The following is a 14,489-nucleotide window of genomic DNA, read 5'->3' as shown; positions in this document are numbered from 1 at the left end:
CCCACACACAATACAATTCAATGGTCCCTACAATCTCATTGTTCATTGGACACAGGAATTTGTCTTCGCACTATAACAAAAGGTCATAGGTTGATTCATACAGGTGGGCTGAGACCATTTCCAACTGCTCAGGTGGGTGGGAAACTAGGTTTCCCGCCGCATGGATAAGTAAGTGCAAATAATAGTAAATGGACATAAACTTCTTATGTCCATAACTATTCGCACGAGCGATCAATCAGCTTCAAACCAACACCGGAATATTGCTAATTAAATACTCTTCCGATGGATACTAAACACCACTATATGACCCCTGTCTGACCCTTCGTATCAAACGAAGAGGGATCTCTCTGTCCATGAACATGCTATATTAACTAAACTTTCAGAATCTATCAAGGGGACCATGATTTACAAAATACATTATATGGTGAAAATATATAACAATTGAGTCGCACGCTGGGCGCACAGAAACTCTACCGTAAATGCGCATATCGTGCGCCTGCGGGTGCCCACAACAGCGAGTATGCGCACGCACGGGAGAGCGCACGCATGCGCAGCGCGGACCTGTATGAGGTGCAAATATGGCAGTGTCCATCGTGATATTTTTCTGACTTTGACACATCTGAGTAAGTTCTTGAATCTGATTGACTAAGAGCTGGCCAGGATTTGGCCCTAAACCTGTCGGATTCATGAGGCCAAAAAACTAACAAAAACTGAATGAGAAAAAATTAAACCCCGTTTAATTTTAGTTTTTGGTAGGGCCGGTAATAATGTTATGATTCCAGCACTCTGGTCTGAGGAGATCTTATTGCGAGGACCGGAGCACTGGAACGTAATGCTGGGGAAGGGAGCGGGAATGGAAAATAGCCCCTGGCTCCCTAACTCCGTTGTCTCGCCCGTGCTGTCAGAAATCTCCTGCGAGACTATGGTTGCTTGAGCCCATGGCAGCCGCGTTTGAAGGGCGGATTATGTCTGCCCAACTCCGATGCCCCCTCAGGTCTTAATGGGAGACCAAGGGAAATCCGAGACAGGGTGATAACAAGGGGCCCTCTGACTAAACAACCAGGCCAGGGGCTACAAGAAATTAAAAACTAGAATATGTGCGGAAAAACCGCCAGGGAAAAGGACAACCAAAATATCCACTTGTCCACTCTCCTACCCGGCACAGCCGAGTTCCGGAGAGGACTTGTGGAAGCGGAACCCTCCGCAAATGCTCCGAAACAGAATATAAAGATAAAGCAGCTGAGCCGCAACACACGGCAGAGCCGCAACTCACGAACACCACTTGATATTCTCTAGTGATCGTTGAGGACAACAGGGGACCAAACGACTTCTTGGGATGAGATGACAACTCCAAGATACAGAACTTCTGAGGACAGGAATGACCGGATACAGCAGGACAGGAACAGACGTTCAGCAAACCAAAGCAGCATGCAGGAAGCTATTACCGGCGTCTGTGTGCAGCACTGAGCAGGTATTTAGCAGGGAGTCCTCCAATCAGATGCTTGGAGCCTGATTAACAAGATGCCGTGCAGCTGGCTTGCTGCACGAGCAAAAGACAAATGTGAGAATGTTTTAACTGATTAGATTGACCCTGTAACGGGGAGCGCGGTCCGCCCGTGGCGTCCCCGTTGCTAGGGTCCAGGCGGCTCAGTGTTACTAGGGAGCCGGCGGCTAAGCGCGCACGGCGTCCCAGCGTTGCTAGGGACCCGGCGGCTCGCACGCCTGGCGTCACTAGTTGCTAGGCGCCGGGCCGCAAGGACGTCGCGGACCACGGCGCCTAACACTAGCATTTTTTGCAGCACTGCGATCAGGTCAGAACTGAACATGCGTATGCATCGCAATGCGCAGGTGCGTCGCACGGTACAAAGCGGTTCGTTGCTCTGCGATGGGTTTGTGCGAAGGATCCATTCACATGGATGATCGCAAGGTGATTGACAGGAAGAAGGCACGTGTGGGTGTCAACTGACAGTTTTCTGGGAGTGGTTGGAAAACGCAGGCGTTCCCAAGCGTTTGCAGGGCGGGTGTCTGACATCAATTCCGGTCCCGGACAGGCTGAAGTGATCGTATTGGCTGAGTAAGTCCTGGGCTACTCAGAAACTGTACCAAACCTTTATGTACCGCTCAGCTGCAGATGCGATCGCACACTTGCACAGCTAAAATACACTCCCCGGCGACTATGTGAACACAGGACTGCAAAAAACAGCGAGTGATCAGGTCTGAATTACCCCTCATGTTGTAATGCAAGGGGAGCAAATATATTTATTATTTTGCTTGTAGCCCACAAATGCTGGACACCTTTATTCTCACACTACAATTTAGATCTGAGCTAGGACTCACCCTTTCTGGCTCTCTGCACACACAGCAGTCCTCACTCACTGTCACACACACGCAGTGCACCCAACACACACCAGTGCTTTCACCTAGCACCAACTTGAAGGTTTTGCACAGCTGGCTTTGATGGACTTTCCTCACCTCACTCAGGATCCTCTGCAAGGCTCTGATAAAGGATGTTTTTAGCCCTAATACAGTTCTGTGCTGGTGTTACAGTACATCCCATTCAATGCCCAACAGGTTTCTGGTGGAGGACACCCCATCCATGCCAAGCAGATTGGATGGGGTGTAGGATTGCTGCAGTTGAAATGATGGTGTTCGGCTCTTCTGTCGATATTGGAGGGCATGTTGAGCAGAGTTCATGTGGATGAGCAGAGGTGATCTGTGCCCGTGTGTTATTACTATATAGCCTCTGGTGCCACCAACAGCTCCTGGTGCACAAAGCCCCTACTCCTCCCACACTGATGCATCTGTCACCAGTGTGTACATTATAACCAGATTTTTCTTTCCCAAAATCAAAATTTAAAACAAATAAAAGGCTTAATTCCCTTCAATGGGATGCTTCAGAATGGCATAAAATGTAATTGACTTCTGATAAACCCTGCATGTATCTGTCAGAAAGTTTTTCTTAGTTACCAGAACTAGAGAGGTCTGTGCAGGCAGCTGGCTCAATACATGGCCATCTGCATAATCGCAAGGGCAGATACATGCAGTGGCGTAACAAGGGTAGGGCGAGTGGGGCACGTGCCCTGGGTGCCTTGGCAGGCCCAGGAGAGGGGGGCGCCGGCGGCGGCCAGGGCATCATGTCCCACTCGCCACCGTCACGCTGAAATGTGAGGGGAGGAGAGCGCAGCGTCTCTCCCTCCCCTCACCACCGCTGCCAGCACTAGCAGCGCTGCGTGTGTCCAGTCTCCGGCGGCGTTAGCCAATCAGAGCTTGCGGACCGGCAATGTAACTGGCACTGTGGGGCATGTATCTGGCACTGAGTGGGGCATGTAACTGGCACGGTGGGGCATGTATCTGGCACTGAGTGGGGCATGTAACTGGCACTGTGGGGCAATGTAACTGGCACTGTGGGGCATGTATCTGGCACTGTGGGGCATGTATCTGGAACTGTGGGGCATGTAACTGGCACTGCGGGGCAATGTAACTGGCACTGTTGGGCATGTATCTGGCACTGTGGGGCAATGTATCTGGCACTGTGGGGCAATGTAACTGGCACTGTGGGGCAATGTAACTGGCACTGTGGGGCATGTATCTGGCACTGTGGGGCATGTAACTGGCACTGTGGGGCAATGTAACTGGCACTGTGGGGCATGTATCTGGCACTGTGGTGCAATGTAACTGGCACTGTGCAGCAATGTAACTGGCCCTGTGGGGCATGTATCTAGCACTGTGGGGCATGCAACTGGCACTGTGGGGCATGTAACTGGCACTGTGGGGCATGTATCCGGCACTGTGGGGCAATGTAATTGGCACTGTGGGCCATTTTCAGTGGCCACACCCCTTCTGGAGCGTGGCCACACCCGTTCTGGAGCGTGGCACACCCCTTCTGGAGTGTGGCCACGCCCATTATTCCACAGCGCGCGCCTATGCTTCTTTTGGGTTTTTTTGTTGTTTTTTTTGGGGGGGGCGCCATTTTCCATCTTGCCCTGGGCTCCGAAAACCCTAGCTACGCCTCTGGATACATGTGTTCTGTATGCACTGCATAGCTTCTAAGAGTATGAAAAGTCGATGAGGAGTTCTATGACCGTAGAGTAAAAATAGCAAAAAAACACCATCTCTCTCATCTCTCCCAGAAAATCCTGGAGACGCCATTTAATGATTTTCCAAATTTTAATTTATTGTTTTAGGACAATGTTGTCTTGGGAAAGCTTTTGTTGTTGCCCCAGCCTAGGTGAGTCTGAATTATACACTGATAGTAAAGCCAGTACCCATTTCCCACTAAGCACGTGCCAAGGAGCAGCACCTGCTGGGGGCAGCACAGCATTCGTGACGGTTGTAAGTGCGGCGGGGCTAGTACGGCGGGAAGGTACCCCACCAGCTGCATTAGCGCACACTTCCTGAGCGCAGCGAACACTGTGTCGTTTGTTACCCACCCTGGCTGCCTCTTGCTGGCTGAATCTGCCCCCCCCGCTGTCCGCAAACCCGCCCCCTCCGCCAGTGTTCAGCTGTCCGCAGCACCCATCCCGTCAGCTTCCCGAGCCACATCCCTGCAAAACACAAACACACACACCTACCTACTTAACTGGTGCAACGTGTATAATGGGCTACCTGGTGTAATGCTACAAGGGGCTACCTGGTGCACCGTGTATAATGGGCTACCTGGTGCAATGTGTATACCGAGCTCGACCTGGCACAATGTGTATAAGAGGCTAGACCTGGCACAATGTGTATAAGAAGCTCTACCTGGCGCAATATGTATAACGGGCTCGACCTGGCACAATGTGTATAAGAAGCTCTACCTGGCACAATGTGTATAAGAGGCTCTACCTGGCGCAATGTGTATACAGCAGTCGTCCCCCCTCCACATCAGAGCAGTGGCGCAGCACGGCATTCTCTCCTCCCGCCACCGCATCAGAGCAGCAGTGGATGGTGGGTGGATGGACTGGCGGTTTGGGAGGAATGGCTGTAGAGGCACCGAGCACTCGAGCAAAGGTACAGCTGGTGAGTTATTAAGCAGGGGCACCAGGGGGGTTCTTGGATGTTCAGCGGCGTGACCCCTAAATCCGGCTCTGAGTAAGGCCCTGTACTAATTTCAGTAATCAGATCTGAAGAATATAGAGAAGTGGAATATGTTTGCCTCAGTTTATTGCACTGTTATTTCCATAATAAAGAGACAATTAAAAATATAAATTCCAGCACTATATTTAAGCTACAGCATACATGTCTACTCTCAGAATGGCCAGGAGGCTCCCGATAATCGTGTGGTACTCCCAGCCACCTGGAAATGTGCGCAGGCCTCTCGCATCCAGCTTGTACCCCCCACACTGTCCCCTTCTCACCCTCACAGCCGCCCGCTTCCAGAGGAAAAGTGGGAGAGGCAATTAAACAATTTGCGCTGAATCACGTCATTTGCGGTCCCTACCCCCATTTACAATGCTGGTAATGCTGGCACTGAATAGCGGGGACGCAATCGCATCTCCACGTCTCCGGACCGCCCCCTTTTCTGAGAGAACGCCCCCTGTTGAGCCAACCTGGTTGCTGCCTCTTGGAGGGAACAGACAGAAAATCAGCATGGTATAAGCTAAAGCTTCATGCAGCACATCTTAGCTGTCTACATGTATTCTCTTCAATATTAACAGCAATTATAGTTGCTCATTATCTCACTTCTCTTATATACAGTTATTTGTCACTTGTTTCATCATATCTTCTCCCACTGTTACACGACCAACATGTCTATCATTAGTTCTATAATTCATTTATCACTCCTCAGTCTCAGTACTATGTAAACATGGAATTTGACAGCAGATAAGAACCACTTGGCCGATCAAGTTTGCCCCTTTTCTAAACGTACTGTATGTTAACCTTAAACCCTCTTCGTAAGGATATCCTTATGTCTATCCCATGCATGTTTAAGCTGCTCTGTTTTAGGGGTGTATTCAATAAGAGTCGGAAACTGCCGTCTTGTCGGAAAGACGGCAGTTTCCGCCTGGAACAGGTTGGAAGGAGTTCCAACCTATTCAATATGGGCACTTTTTTTCCGACTTGTCGGAATGCTGTCGGAAAGCAGGTGGATCGGCGGGATACCCGTTGATCCACCTGCTGCTGTCTGAAACGGGGCCGGTTCCGACAGGTTTTGGCCCCCTTTCCGACAATCTCAATCCGACTTTAAAAAAAGTCGGATTGAGCAGGGCGTCCCCCTGGCCAGGCTCCTTACTCCATGCAGCGCCACCCCTCCGCCGCAGACAACTCCCCCCGCCGCCGCACAGATTAACACCCGCCGACGTCTCCAGCTCCCCCCGCCGATGCACACATCAACCCCCGCGCCACTACCAGCTCCTCCTGCTGCCGCTGACAGCACACCCGGGAGCCGCTGATCGCAGCAGCAGGACAGGACACCAGGAATGGCCAAATCTGACAGTCGGATTTGGCCGTTCATTGAATAGGGGTTGTCGGATCCATTCCGACAAATGCATGTCGGAATGGAGCCGACTCTTATTGAATACACCCCTTAGCCTCTAACACCTCTGCTGGGAGGCTATTCCATTTGTCCACTACCCTTTCTGTGAAGTAATTTTTCCTCAAGATTCCCCTAAACCTGCCTCCCTCCAGTCTCAGTGCATGTCCTCATGTCCTATTGCTTCTCTTCATTTGAAGAATGTTTCCCTCCTGGACTTTGTTAAAACCCTTGATAAATTTGAAAGTATCTATCATGTCTCCCTTTTCCCTTCTCTGCTCCAGACTATAGAGTACATATTAAGAACTATTCTTTCCAGGTAAGTTTTCTGATGTAGGCCATGCACCATTTTGGTTGCCCTTCTTTGTACACTCTCTAATGTATTTATATCCTTCTGAAGATAAGGCCTCCAGAACCGGACACAGTATTCCAGATGATGGCGTACCAATGACCTATACAGTGGCATTATTACTTCTTTCTTTCTGCTGCTGATTCCTCTCCCTATACAACCAAGCGTCTGACTTGCCTTCCTCATTGCTTTGTTACATTGCTTACCTGCCTTTTAGTCACCTGAAATAGTGACTCCTAGATCCCTTTCCTCCTCAGTAGTTTCCAGTATAGTGCCATTAATATTATATTCAGCTTCTGGTTTTTTGAGACCCAAGTGCATGATTTTGCATTTATTGGCATTAAACTGTAGTTGCCATGCTCTTGCCCATTCCTCTAGTCTATCTAGATCATCAATCATTTGTTTTACTCCTCCTGGTGTGTCTATCCTGTCGCATATCTTTGTGTCTCTGCAAAATTGCATACTTTCCCTTCAAAAGTATTTGCAATGTTACCTAGGCACAAGACCAAACATCCACTTACTGTATTACCAAAACTCTCCTGTCAAAGTCACAAATGAATCCTTCATTACAATGCAGGTGCAAAAGAAATTCAACAGAGTTTAACTAAAAAAGTTTTATTAACAATGTAAAATGTAGGGAATATTTAAATTTGAGCTAACGCTGGCATGCCCTATCAGATTTACCACTATGGCAATGTGCAGACACCATGCTTAAACTTCCTACAGTAACAGTATACAGTATGATACATTGTCTTACTAGGTCATGAGGATATAGCTGGGGAAGTTGACATAATAGATTCAAGATTGTGAAAACCACACTTTCTGGTTTAAAGGAAAATACTGATGATCATCATTGAGATGACAATATATTTACAAGCTATAAGTACATAATTACTTCATTTTTCATCCTCTAGTCAACAGATAACTTGGCTGAAATCTTGGACAAAATCCTGATGAACTGTGGAAGACTAAGTGTAATTCAGACAAGAGAAAAGAATACAAATTAAAATACAGTTATTGGCCATTGATACATTGATATTCGCGTAATATTTGCTGTCACCATCTCCATATCAAAACTCCATTGTGATGCTGATGCAATGACATTCCTATTGCACAATACTTGGACATCAAAGCATTTTGCATATTTATTTTATGCCCGTGAACTTTACACGTGTTCATAAAGTTTGTTAGAACCTTTCCAACCAATCATTGGTGTTTTTGCCACATACGCTGTTTCCTGACAAGTTCAAAGTTCAGTGACAGCATTAATCTCCAGACTGAAGAAGATTTGAAACAAGGCAGTTTAGGCAACACTGAATACATAATGAATTAACCAACCTCAATATGATATATGACAGCAAAGGTCAAGTTATAACAAATTTGCAGAAATAATGGCTTTTTTTTTTTTTGCTTTTAACTGGTGATGAGGCAACACAATCCAAAGAACCTTCTCTTTCTTCTTCTGACGAGGGGATAAGGTGATAAATTGAGGAGGCTACTGTCATCTGTAATAAAACAATAATTAATTAGATTAATTATGACAGTTTGCACAATCACTTGCTAAGGTGTAATGATCATTATGATGGTTTCTGCAATCACTAGCTAAGGTGTAATGATAATGTATTTAAACATCTGAGATGATCATAATCATATTCATATAATCAACACACGTAAATAAAAAAAAACACAGTAAAATGTATAATTGCATTTATTGTTTTAGCCAAAGTGGGCTTGCTCCTATAGGGGCCTGCTTCATTGTCTTTTGTGGTCTTGCTCCTATAGGGCCTGCTTCAGTGTCTTTTGTGGGCTTGCTCCTATAGGGGCCTGCTTCAGTGTCTTTTGTGGGCCTGCTCCTATAGGGGCCTGCTTCAGTGTCTTTTGTGGGCTAGCTCCTCTAGGGGCCTGCTTCAGTGTCTTTTGTGGGCTTGCTCCTATAGGGGCCTGCTTCATTGTCTTTTGTGGGCTTGATCCTATAGGGGCCTGCTTCAGTGATTTTTGTGGGCTTGCTCCTATAGGGGCCTGCTTCAGTGATTTTTGTGGTATATTGCTCCTATAGGGGCCTGCTTCATTGTCTTTTGTGGGCTTGCTCCTATAGGGCCTGCTTCATTGTCTTTTGTAAGCCTGCTCCTATAGGGGCCTGCTTCAGTGTCTTTTGTAGGCTTGCTCCTCTAGGGGCCTGCTTCAGTGTCTTTTGTGGGCTTGATCCTATAGGGGCCCGCTTCAATGATTTTTGTGGGCTTGCTCCTATAGGGGCCTGCGTCAGTGATTTTTGTGGGATTGCTCCTATAGGGGCCTGCTTCAGTGTCTTTTGTGGGCTTGCTCCTATAGGGGCCTGCTTCAGTGTTTTTTTTGTGGGCTTGCTCCTATTGGAGCCTGTTTCAGTGGTTTTTGTGGGCTTGCTCCTATAGGGGCCTGATTCAGTGATTTTTGTCGGCTTGCTCCTATAGGGGCCTGCTTCAGTGTCTATTGTCATAGTTGCGCCTATGACTTTATACCAATGCTAGTAAAAGCCCTTCCCCCGGCGCACGTGTGTGTCTCTGTGACTGTATATCAATGCTGGTGAAAGCCCTTCCCCTGGTGCACATGTGTGCATCTGACTGTGAGATGCCCACTTTGGTCTGAATCAGAAATGTACACAATGCCGATATTTTGTGGAGTTGAGTGATTATCGTCCGACATGTGTCTCGGTCGTACTGCACACGCACCAAGCTACCTTAGCTGCGTCACTCGCAGTGATGATATATTTGCAAAGTGACTACAGTCAGGAAGCGTTTGGGGGAGGTAACAGGGAGTGGAGGCAATAACAAAGGTGAATTGCAACTGTTTTGGGGGCATGTCTCAGCCTACAACTACAATCCTGTATGCAGAAACATGGTGCCAGCGTCTCAGTTCCTGTGGCTATTCTGTGCAACCTTGAGGCTTCTCATATGGATCTGCCACCACCGCTGCTTGTTACCATGGCTGGTATCTGCAAAGCTGTCGGTGGGTGTGTCAGTACATTACATTGTTATTTTTCAAACACATCCCGTGACATGGCAGTTAGAAGCTGATTGGCTGGTACTTTATCTCTCTCCAAGTTTTGCTAAATCTCCCCCAAAGGGTCTGAGTACCCAAACACTTCTATGACGCGCCCACCACATTCCCATAAAAGGCTACATCTTCGTGGGTCTGGATAGCCACCTGCCAGTCACCGCCCAATATATTTCTCATACCGAGCTTCTCAATGGCAACTACCCCTCTGTACGCACACACCGCAGGACGCATATGCAGCTGAAGAACACCGACCATGTGTGTGAGTATCGGCATTGTGTGTGTGTGACTGAGAAGCCACATTCATTCCTTCCCTGCCTCATTCCCTACAGACCTACTTATTATTATCATTAACCTTACTCCCTTGGCCTCTATTGTGGTGAGAGTGAGGTATCTTTGCTGAGAGATCAGCTGGTGATACCACAAACTGTACTGTAAATATATAATAACAGCTATCCGATATTTAATGCGTTAATGTTTTCATTACTCTTCTTAATATCTTTTTTTAAGGTTCCTGCGCTGGCCGGGAGTTACTCCACAAATACAAAAGCATCGCCGCTGTGTGATGCTTTTGTATTTGTGCGGGGGGGCGGCACTGACATGCGGGGCGGACTAGCCCTGTGCTGGGCGTCCCCCCCGCATTTCAGGGAAGATGAAAATTTAGCACAGCTACGATCAACTCGGAATGACCCCCAATACCTTTTACAGATTCTCAGTGTGTAACTGCAATATATATATAATTATAATATAATATATAATATATACAGGTTGAGTATCCCTTATCCAAAATGCTTGGGACCAGAGGTATTTTGGATATGGGATTTTTCCGTATTTTGGAATAATTGCATACCATAATGAGATATCATGGTGATGGGATCCAAGTCTAAGCACATAATGTATTTATGTTTCATATACACCTTATACACACAGCCTGAAGGTCATTTTAGCCAATTTTTTTTATAACTTTGTGCATCAAACAAACTGTGTGTACATTCACACAATTCATTTATGTTTCTTATACACCTTATACACACAGCCTGAAGGTCATTTAATACAATATTTTTAATAACTTTGTGTATTAAACAAAGTTTGTGTACATTGAGACATCAAAAAACTAAAGTTTCACTATCCCACTCTCACTCAAAAAAGTCCGTATTTCGGAATATTCCGTATTTCGGATATTTGGATATGGGATACTCAACCTGTAATAATATATAATATTATATATAATAATAATATAATAGGATGCCATATTTAATACATCTATAAATAAGAAAAAGATTAACAGATTGACCTTGGTTTTTTAATGGCAAAGGCATGGTCTCCCTGAGTTTGCTTAAGAGGTTCTTCATTTCCCTCATGTCTCTGAAAAGAAAGGTAAAACAGTTTAGAATGTCACTTACTGGCGTTATCCCCGGTTTCTCAGTATCCATAGTTTCTTGAATCCGTGCAACTACAGATGTGTCCTTCTACATCATGGGCATAAGTCATGCTTTGCCGTGACCCGTATGCATCATGGCAGCGTGACAGTAATCTGCCTCCCGCAGCAACACTATAAAGGGACACAACTGTATCTTAAGTTTATTTAACTATAGAATTATTTAATCCAAATATGAGAATTTAGACAATGAATGATACAGATGTATCCTTACACACTTGGCCATAGAGAGTGTCTTTCCCATTCAAAATGTGTGTCTTATTCGCAGGGTTGTGAGAAGCGGGGCGCGGCCGGTGCAGCTGCACTGGGTGGTACAGCCTGGGGGCGATACCAGCCGCACCTGTCCTCGGCGGCAGGTCGCCCCCTCCTCCGGCTCATGGCTCCTGCAATGTGTGGGAAGAGACACTATGGGGTCTATTCATGAAGCAGTGAAAAGAGCGGAGATGTGAACCAGTGGAGAAGTTGCCCATGGCAACCACTCAATGTTGAGGTAACATTTATTAAGTGCATTTATATGTAGCAGCTGATTGGTTGCCATGCAATGAAAAAGGTACCATTTTACCCTGCTGAGCAATATGCCTTGCAGAAATAAGTAGCAATATGCTGAATTCAGTTGCACATTGATATACTCCTGTACATTGCTATCACCCCATAGACTCCCCTCCTGGAGAAGTAAGCAGTGCTGGGGGAACTGACAGCTGGTAATCCACGTGCTGTGTGCTGGCAGCTCAGAAGTGTTTTGTCTATATAAAGCCACCAAAGATCGGAGATACAGTATGTGTTAAAAAGTCAGCATAAATCTAGAGGTATATTTACTAAAGTGCAGGTTTATAGAAGTGGAGATGTTGCCGATAGCAACCAATCAGATTCTACTTATTTATCTAGAAGAACCTGATTGGTTGCTATTGGCAACATCTCCACTTCTATAAACCTGCACTTTAGTAAATATACCCCCTAGTTACTGAATATTAATACACCAATGGCCTGGGAGGAGGTTGCATTATAAAGCTAACAAAAATTCTTCCTTTTCTGATGCCTCCAAAATAGGATTGCCATAGTAGCTACTAGTATGTATTGTGTTTTGACTAGTGGTCATGAGATGGATTTCTAAATTTGATAGAGATCAGTAATACAGACATGGACAAATTCATTGGTTCCCTTCCATGATAAAGGACGAACTCATGTTTTTCACTAAAATACTGTATTGGCATTCAGCATTGTTTATTCCATATTTATTTAATATAGAGATGAGCGGGTTCGGATTTACTTGGTTCTTAACGCCAGAATTATCGCAAAATCAGATTTTCCAGATTTTTCTTAATGGCTAACCAAAACACGTGACATCCGAGATCCAATAAGGAGATTCGAGTAAATCCGAGTAAATGCGAGTAAAACAGAACCCGCTCATCTCTAATTTAATATAAATCAGCCTTTGCATTAGATTTTTGATTAAACATAATATTTTTACTAAACAAAGTAAAACAGCATGGGCAAAAATGATGGGACCCGTACCCAAATATTTTGTTGCAAATCCTGTAGAGGCAATCACTGCTATTGAGTGATTTCTGTAGCTCTCAGTGAGACTTCTGTACCTATCAACAAGTAGTATAGCCCACTCTTCCCGAGCAAGCTTCTCCAGACTGCATGTTTCAGCTCTTTCCATAGATGTTCGATAGAATTTAGATCAGGACTCATAGGAGGCCACTTCAGACCAGTCCAATATTCTGTTCTTATCCATTCTTGGGTGCTTATAGCTGTATATTAGAACCTGCGACTGAGACAGAGCATTCTGACAATGGGCAGTAGGTTTCACTCCTGAATGCCTTGATAGTCTTGAGATTTCATTGTACCCTGCACAGATTCTAGGCACCCCTTGCCAGATGCAGCAAAGCAGCCCCAAAGCATGACCAAGCCTCCTCCATGTTTCACAGTAGGTACGGTGTTCTTTTCTTTTAAGGTTTATTTTTTTCATCTGTGAACATAAAGCTAATATGTTGTTTTTTCAAAAGTGGATTTCTCCTGGGTCTTCTTCCATGGAGCCCAATGTGACACCAAAAAACGTCGGATGGTATGATCAGAAACAGACATACCTTGAACTAGTAGTTCAGCTTGTATATCTTTGGAAGTTGTCCTTGTTTCTTTTTAACCATTCTCACTATGCTTCTGTTTAATCTGGGAGTGATTTTCCTCTTGCAGCTCCATCCAGAGAGGTTGGCTACAGTCCCATGGACTTTAAACTTCTTAAGAATATTTGCAACTGTAGTCACGGGAACATCAAGCTGCTTGGAGATAGTCTTATAGCCTTTACCTTTAATGTGCTTGTCTACAGTATTTTCTTCCTGATCTCCTGAGACATCTCTCTCCTTTACTTTCTCTGGTCTATGGGGTCATTCCGAGTTGATCGCCCACTAACAGTTTTTAGCAGCCGTGCAAACGCTATGCCGCCGCCCACTGGGAGTGTATTTTAGCTTAGCAGAAGTGCAAACGTTTTTATCGCAGAGCGCCTGCAAAAAAATGTTGTGTAGTTTCAGAGTAGCTCAAAACCTACTCAGCGCTTGCGATCACTTCAGACTATTCAGTTCCGGATTTGACGTCACAAACCCACCCAGCCACGCCTGCGTTTTCCCTGGTACGCCTGTGTTTTTCCAAACACTCCCTGAAAACGGTCAGTTGCCACCCAGAAACGCCCACTTCATGTCAATCACTCTGCGGCAACCAGTGCAACTGAAATGCATCGCTAGACTCTGTGCAAAACTGCATCGTTCGTTGTGACCGTATGACCTGCGTGCGCATTGCGCCGCATGCGCAGAACTGCCATTTTTTAGCCTGATCGCTACGCTGCGAACAAATGCAGCTAGCGATCAACTCGGAGTGACCACCTATGTTCATTGAGGAGCACACAATGATACCAAAACAGCGGAGTGACTACTTTTCTCCATTTAAATAGGCTGAATGACTGATTAGAAGATTGAATACATTGGATGCTAATTCAAGAAAGCAATTATTTTGAAATATCACTATAATTGAATTGTTTATTATCTATTGTACCAACAAATCTGTAAAGGCCATGTTAGAATATCTTTTAAGATTAATTAATAATAAGATTTTACTTACCGATAAATCTATTTCTCGTAGTCCGTAGTGGATGCTGGGGACTCCGTCAGGACCATGGGGATTAGCGGCTCCGCAGGAGACAGGGCACAAAAATAAAGCTTTAGGAT

General features: G+C 45.7%; 1 protein-coding gene across 3 annotated transcripts in view; it reads right to left on the bottom strand.

Annotated features, from left to right (window-relative positions):
- Window positions 1–7,399: 7,399 nt before the first annotated feature.
- RGS7BP (regulator of G protein signaling 7 binding protein) overlaps window positions 7,400–14,489 on the bottom strand; it is a 180,518-nt gene continuing 173,428 nt past the window's right edge. For all 3 annotated transcript variants that reach the window (XM_063963115.1, XM_063963127.1, XM_063963121.1), the window contains 2 exons: window positions 11,125–11,195; window positions 7,400–8,305 (listed from right to left, as the gene is read on the bottom strand). In XM_063963115.1, the coding sequence (XP_063819185.1) occupies window positions 8,214–8,305; window positions 11,125–11,195 (163 nt within the window). In that variant the 3' untranslated portion in view covers window positions 7,400–8,213. The remainder of the gene's footprint in view (window positions 8,306–11,124; window positions 11,196–14,489) is intronic.

Source organism: Pseudophryne corroboree, chromosome 1 (genome assembly GCF_028390025.1).
Source record: "Pseudophryne corroboree isolate aPseCor3 chromosome 1, aPseCor3.hap2, whole genome shotgun sequence".
Classification (NCBI taxonomy): domain Eukaryota; kingdom Metazoa; phylum Chordata; class Amphibia; order Anura; family Myobatrachidae; genus Pseudophryne; species Pseudophryne corroboree.
This window is presented reverse-complemented; position numbering and strand designations above follow the sequence as displayed.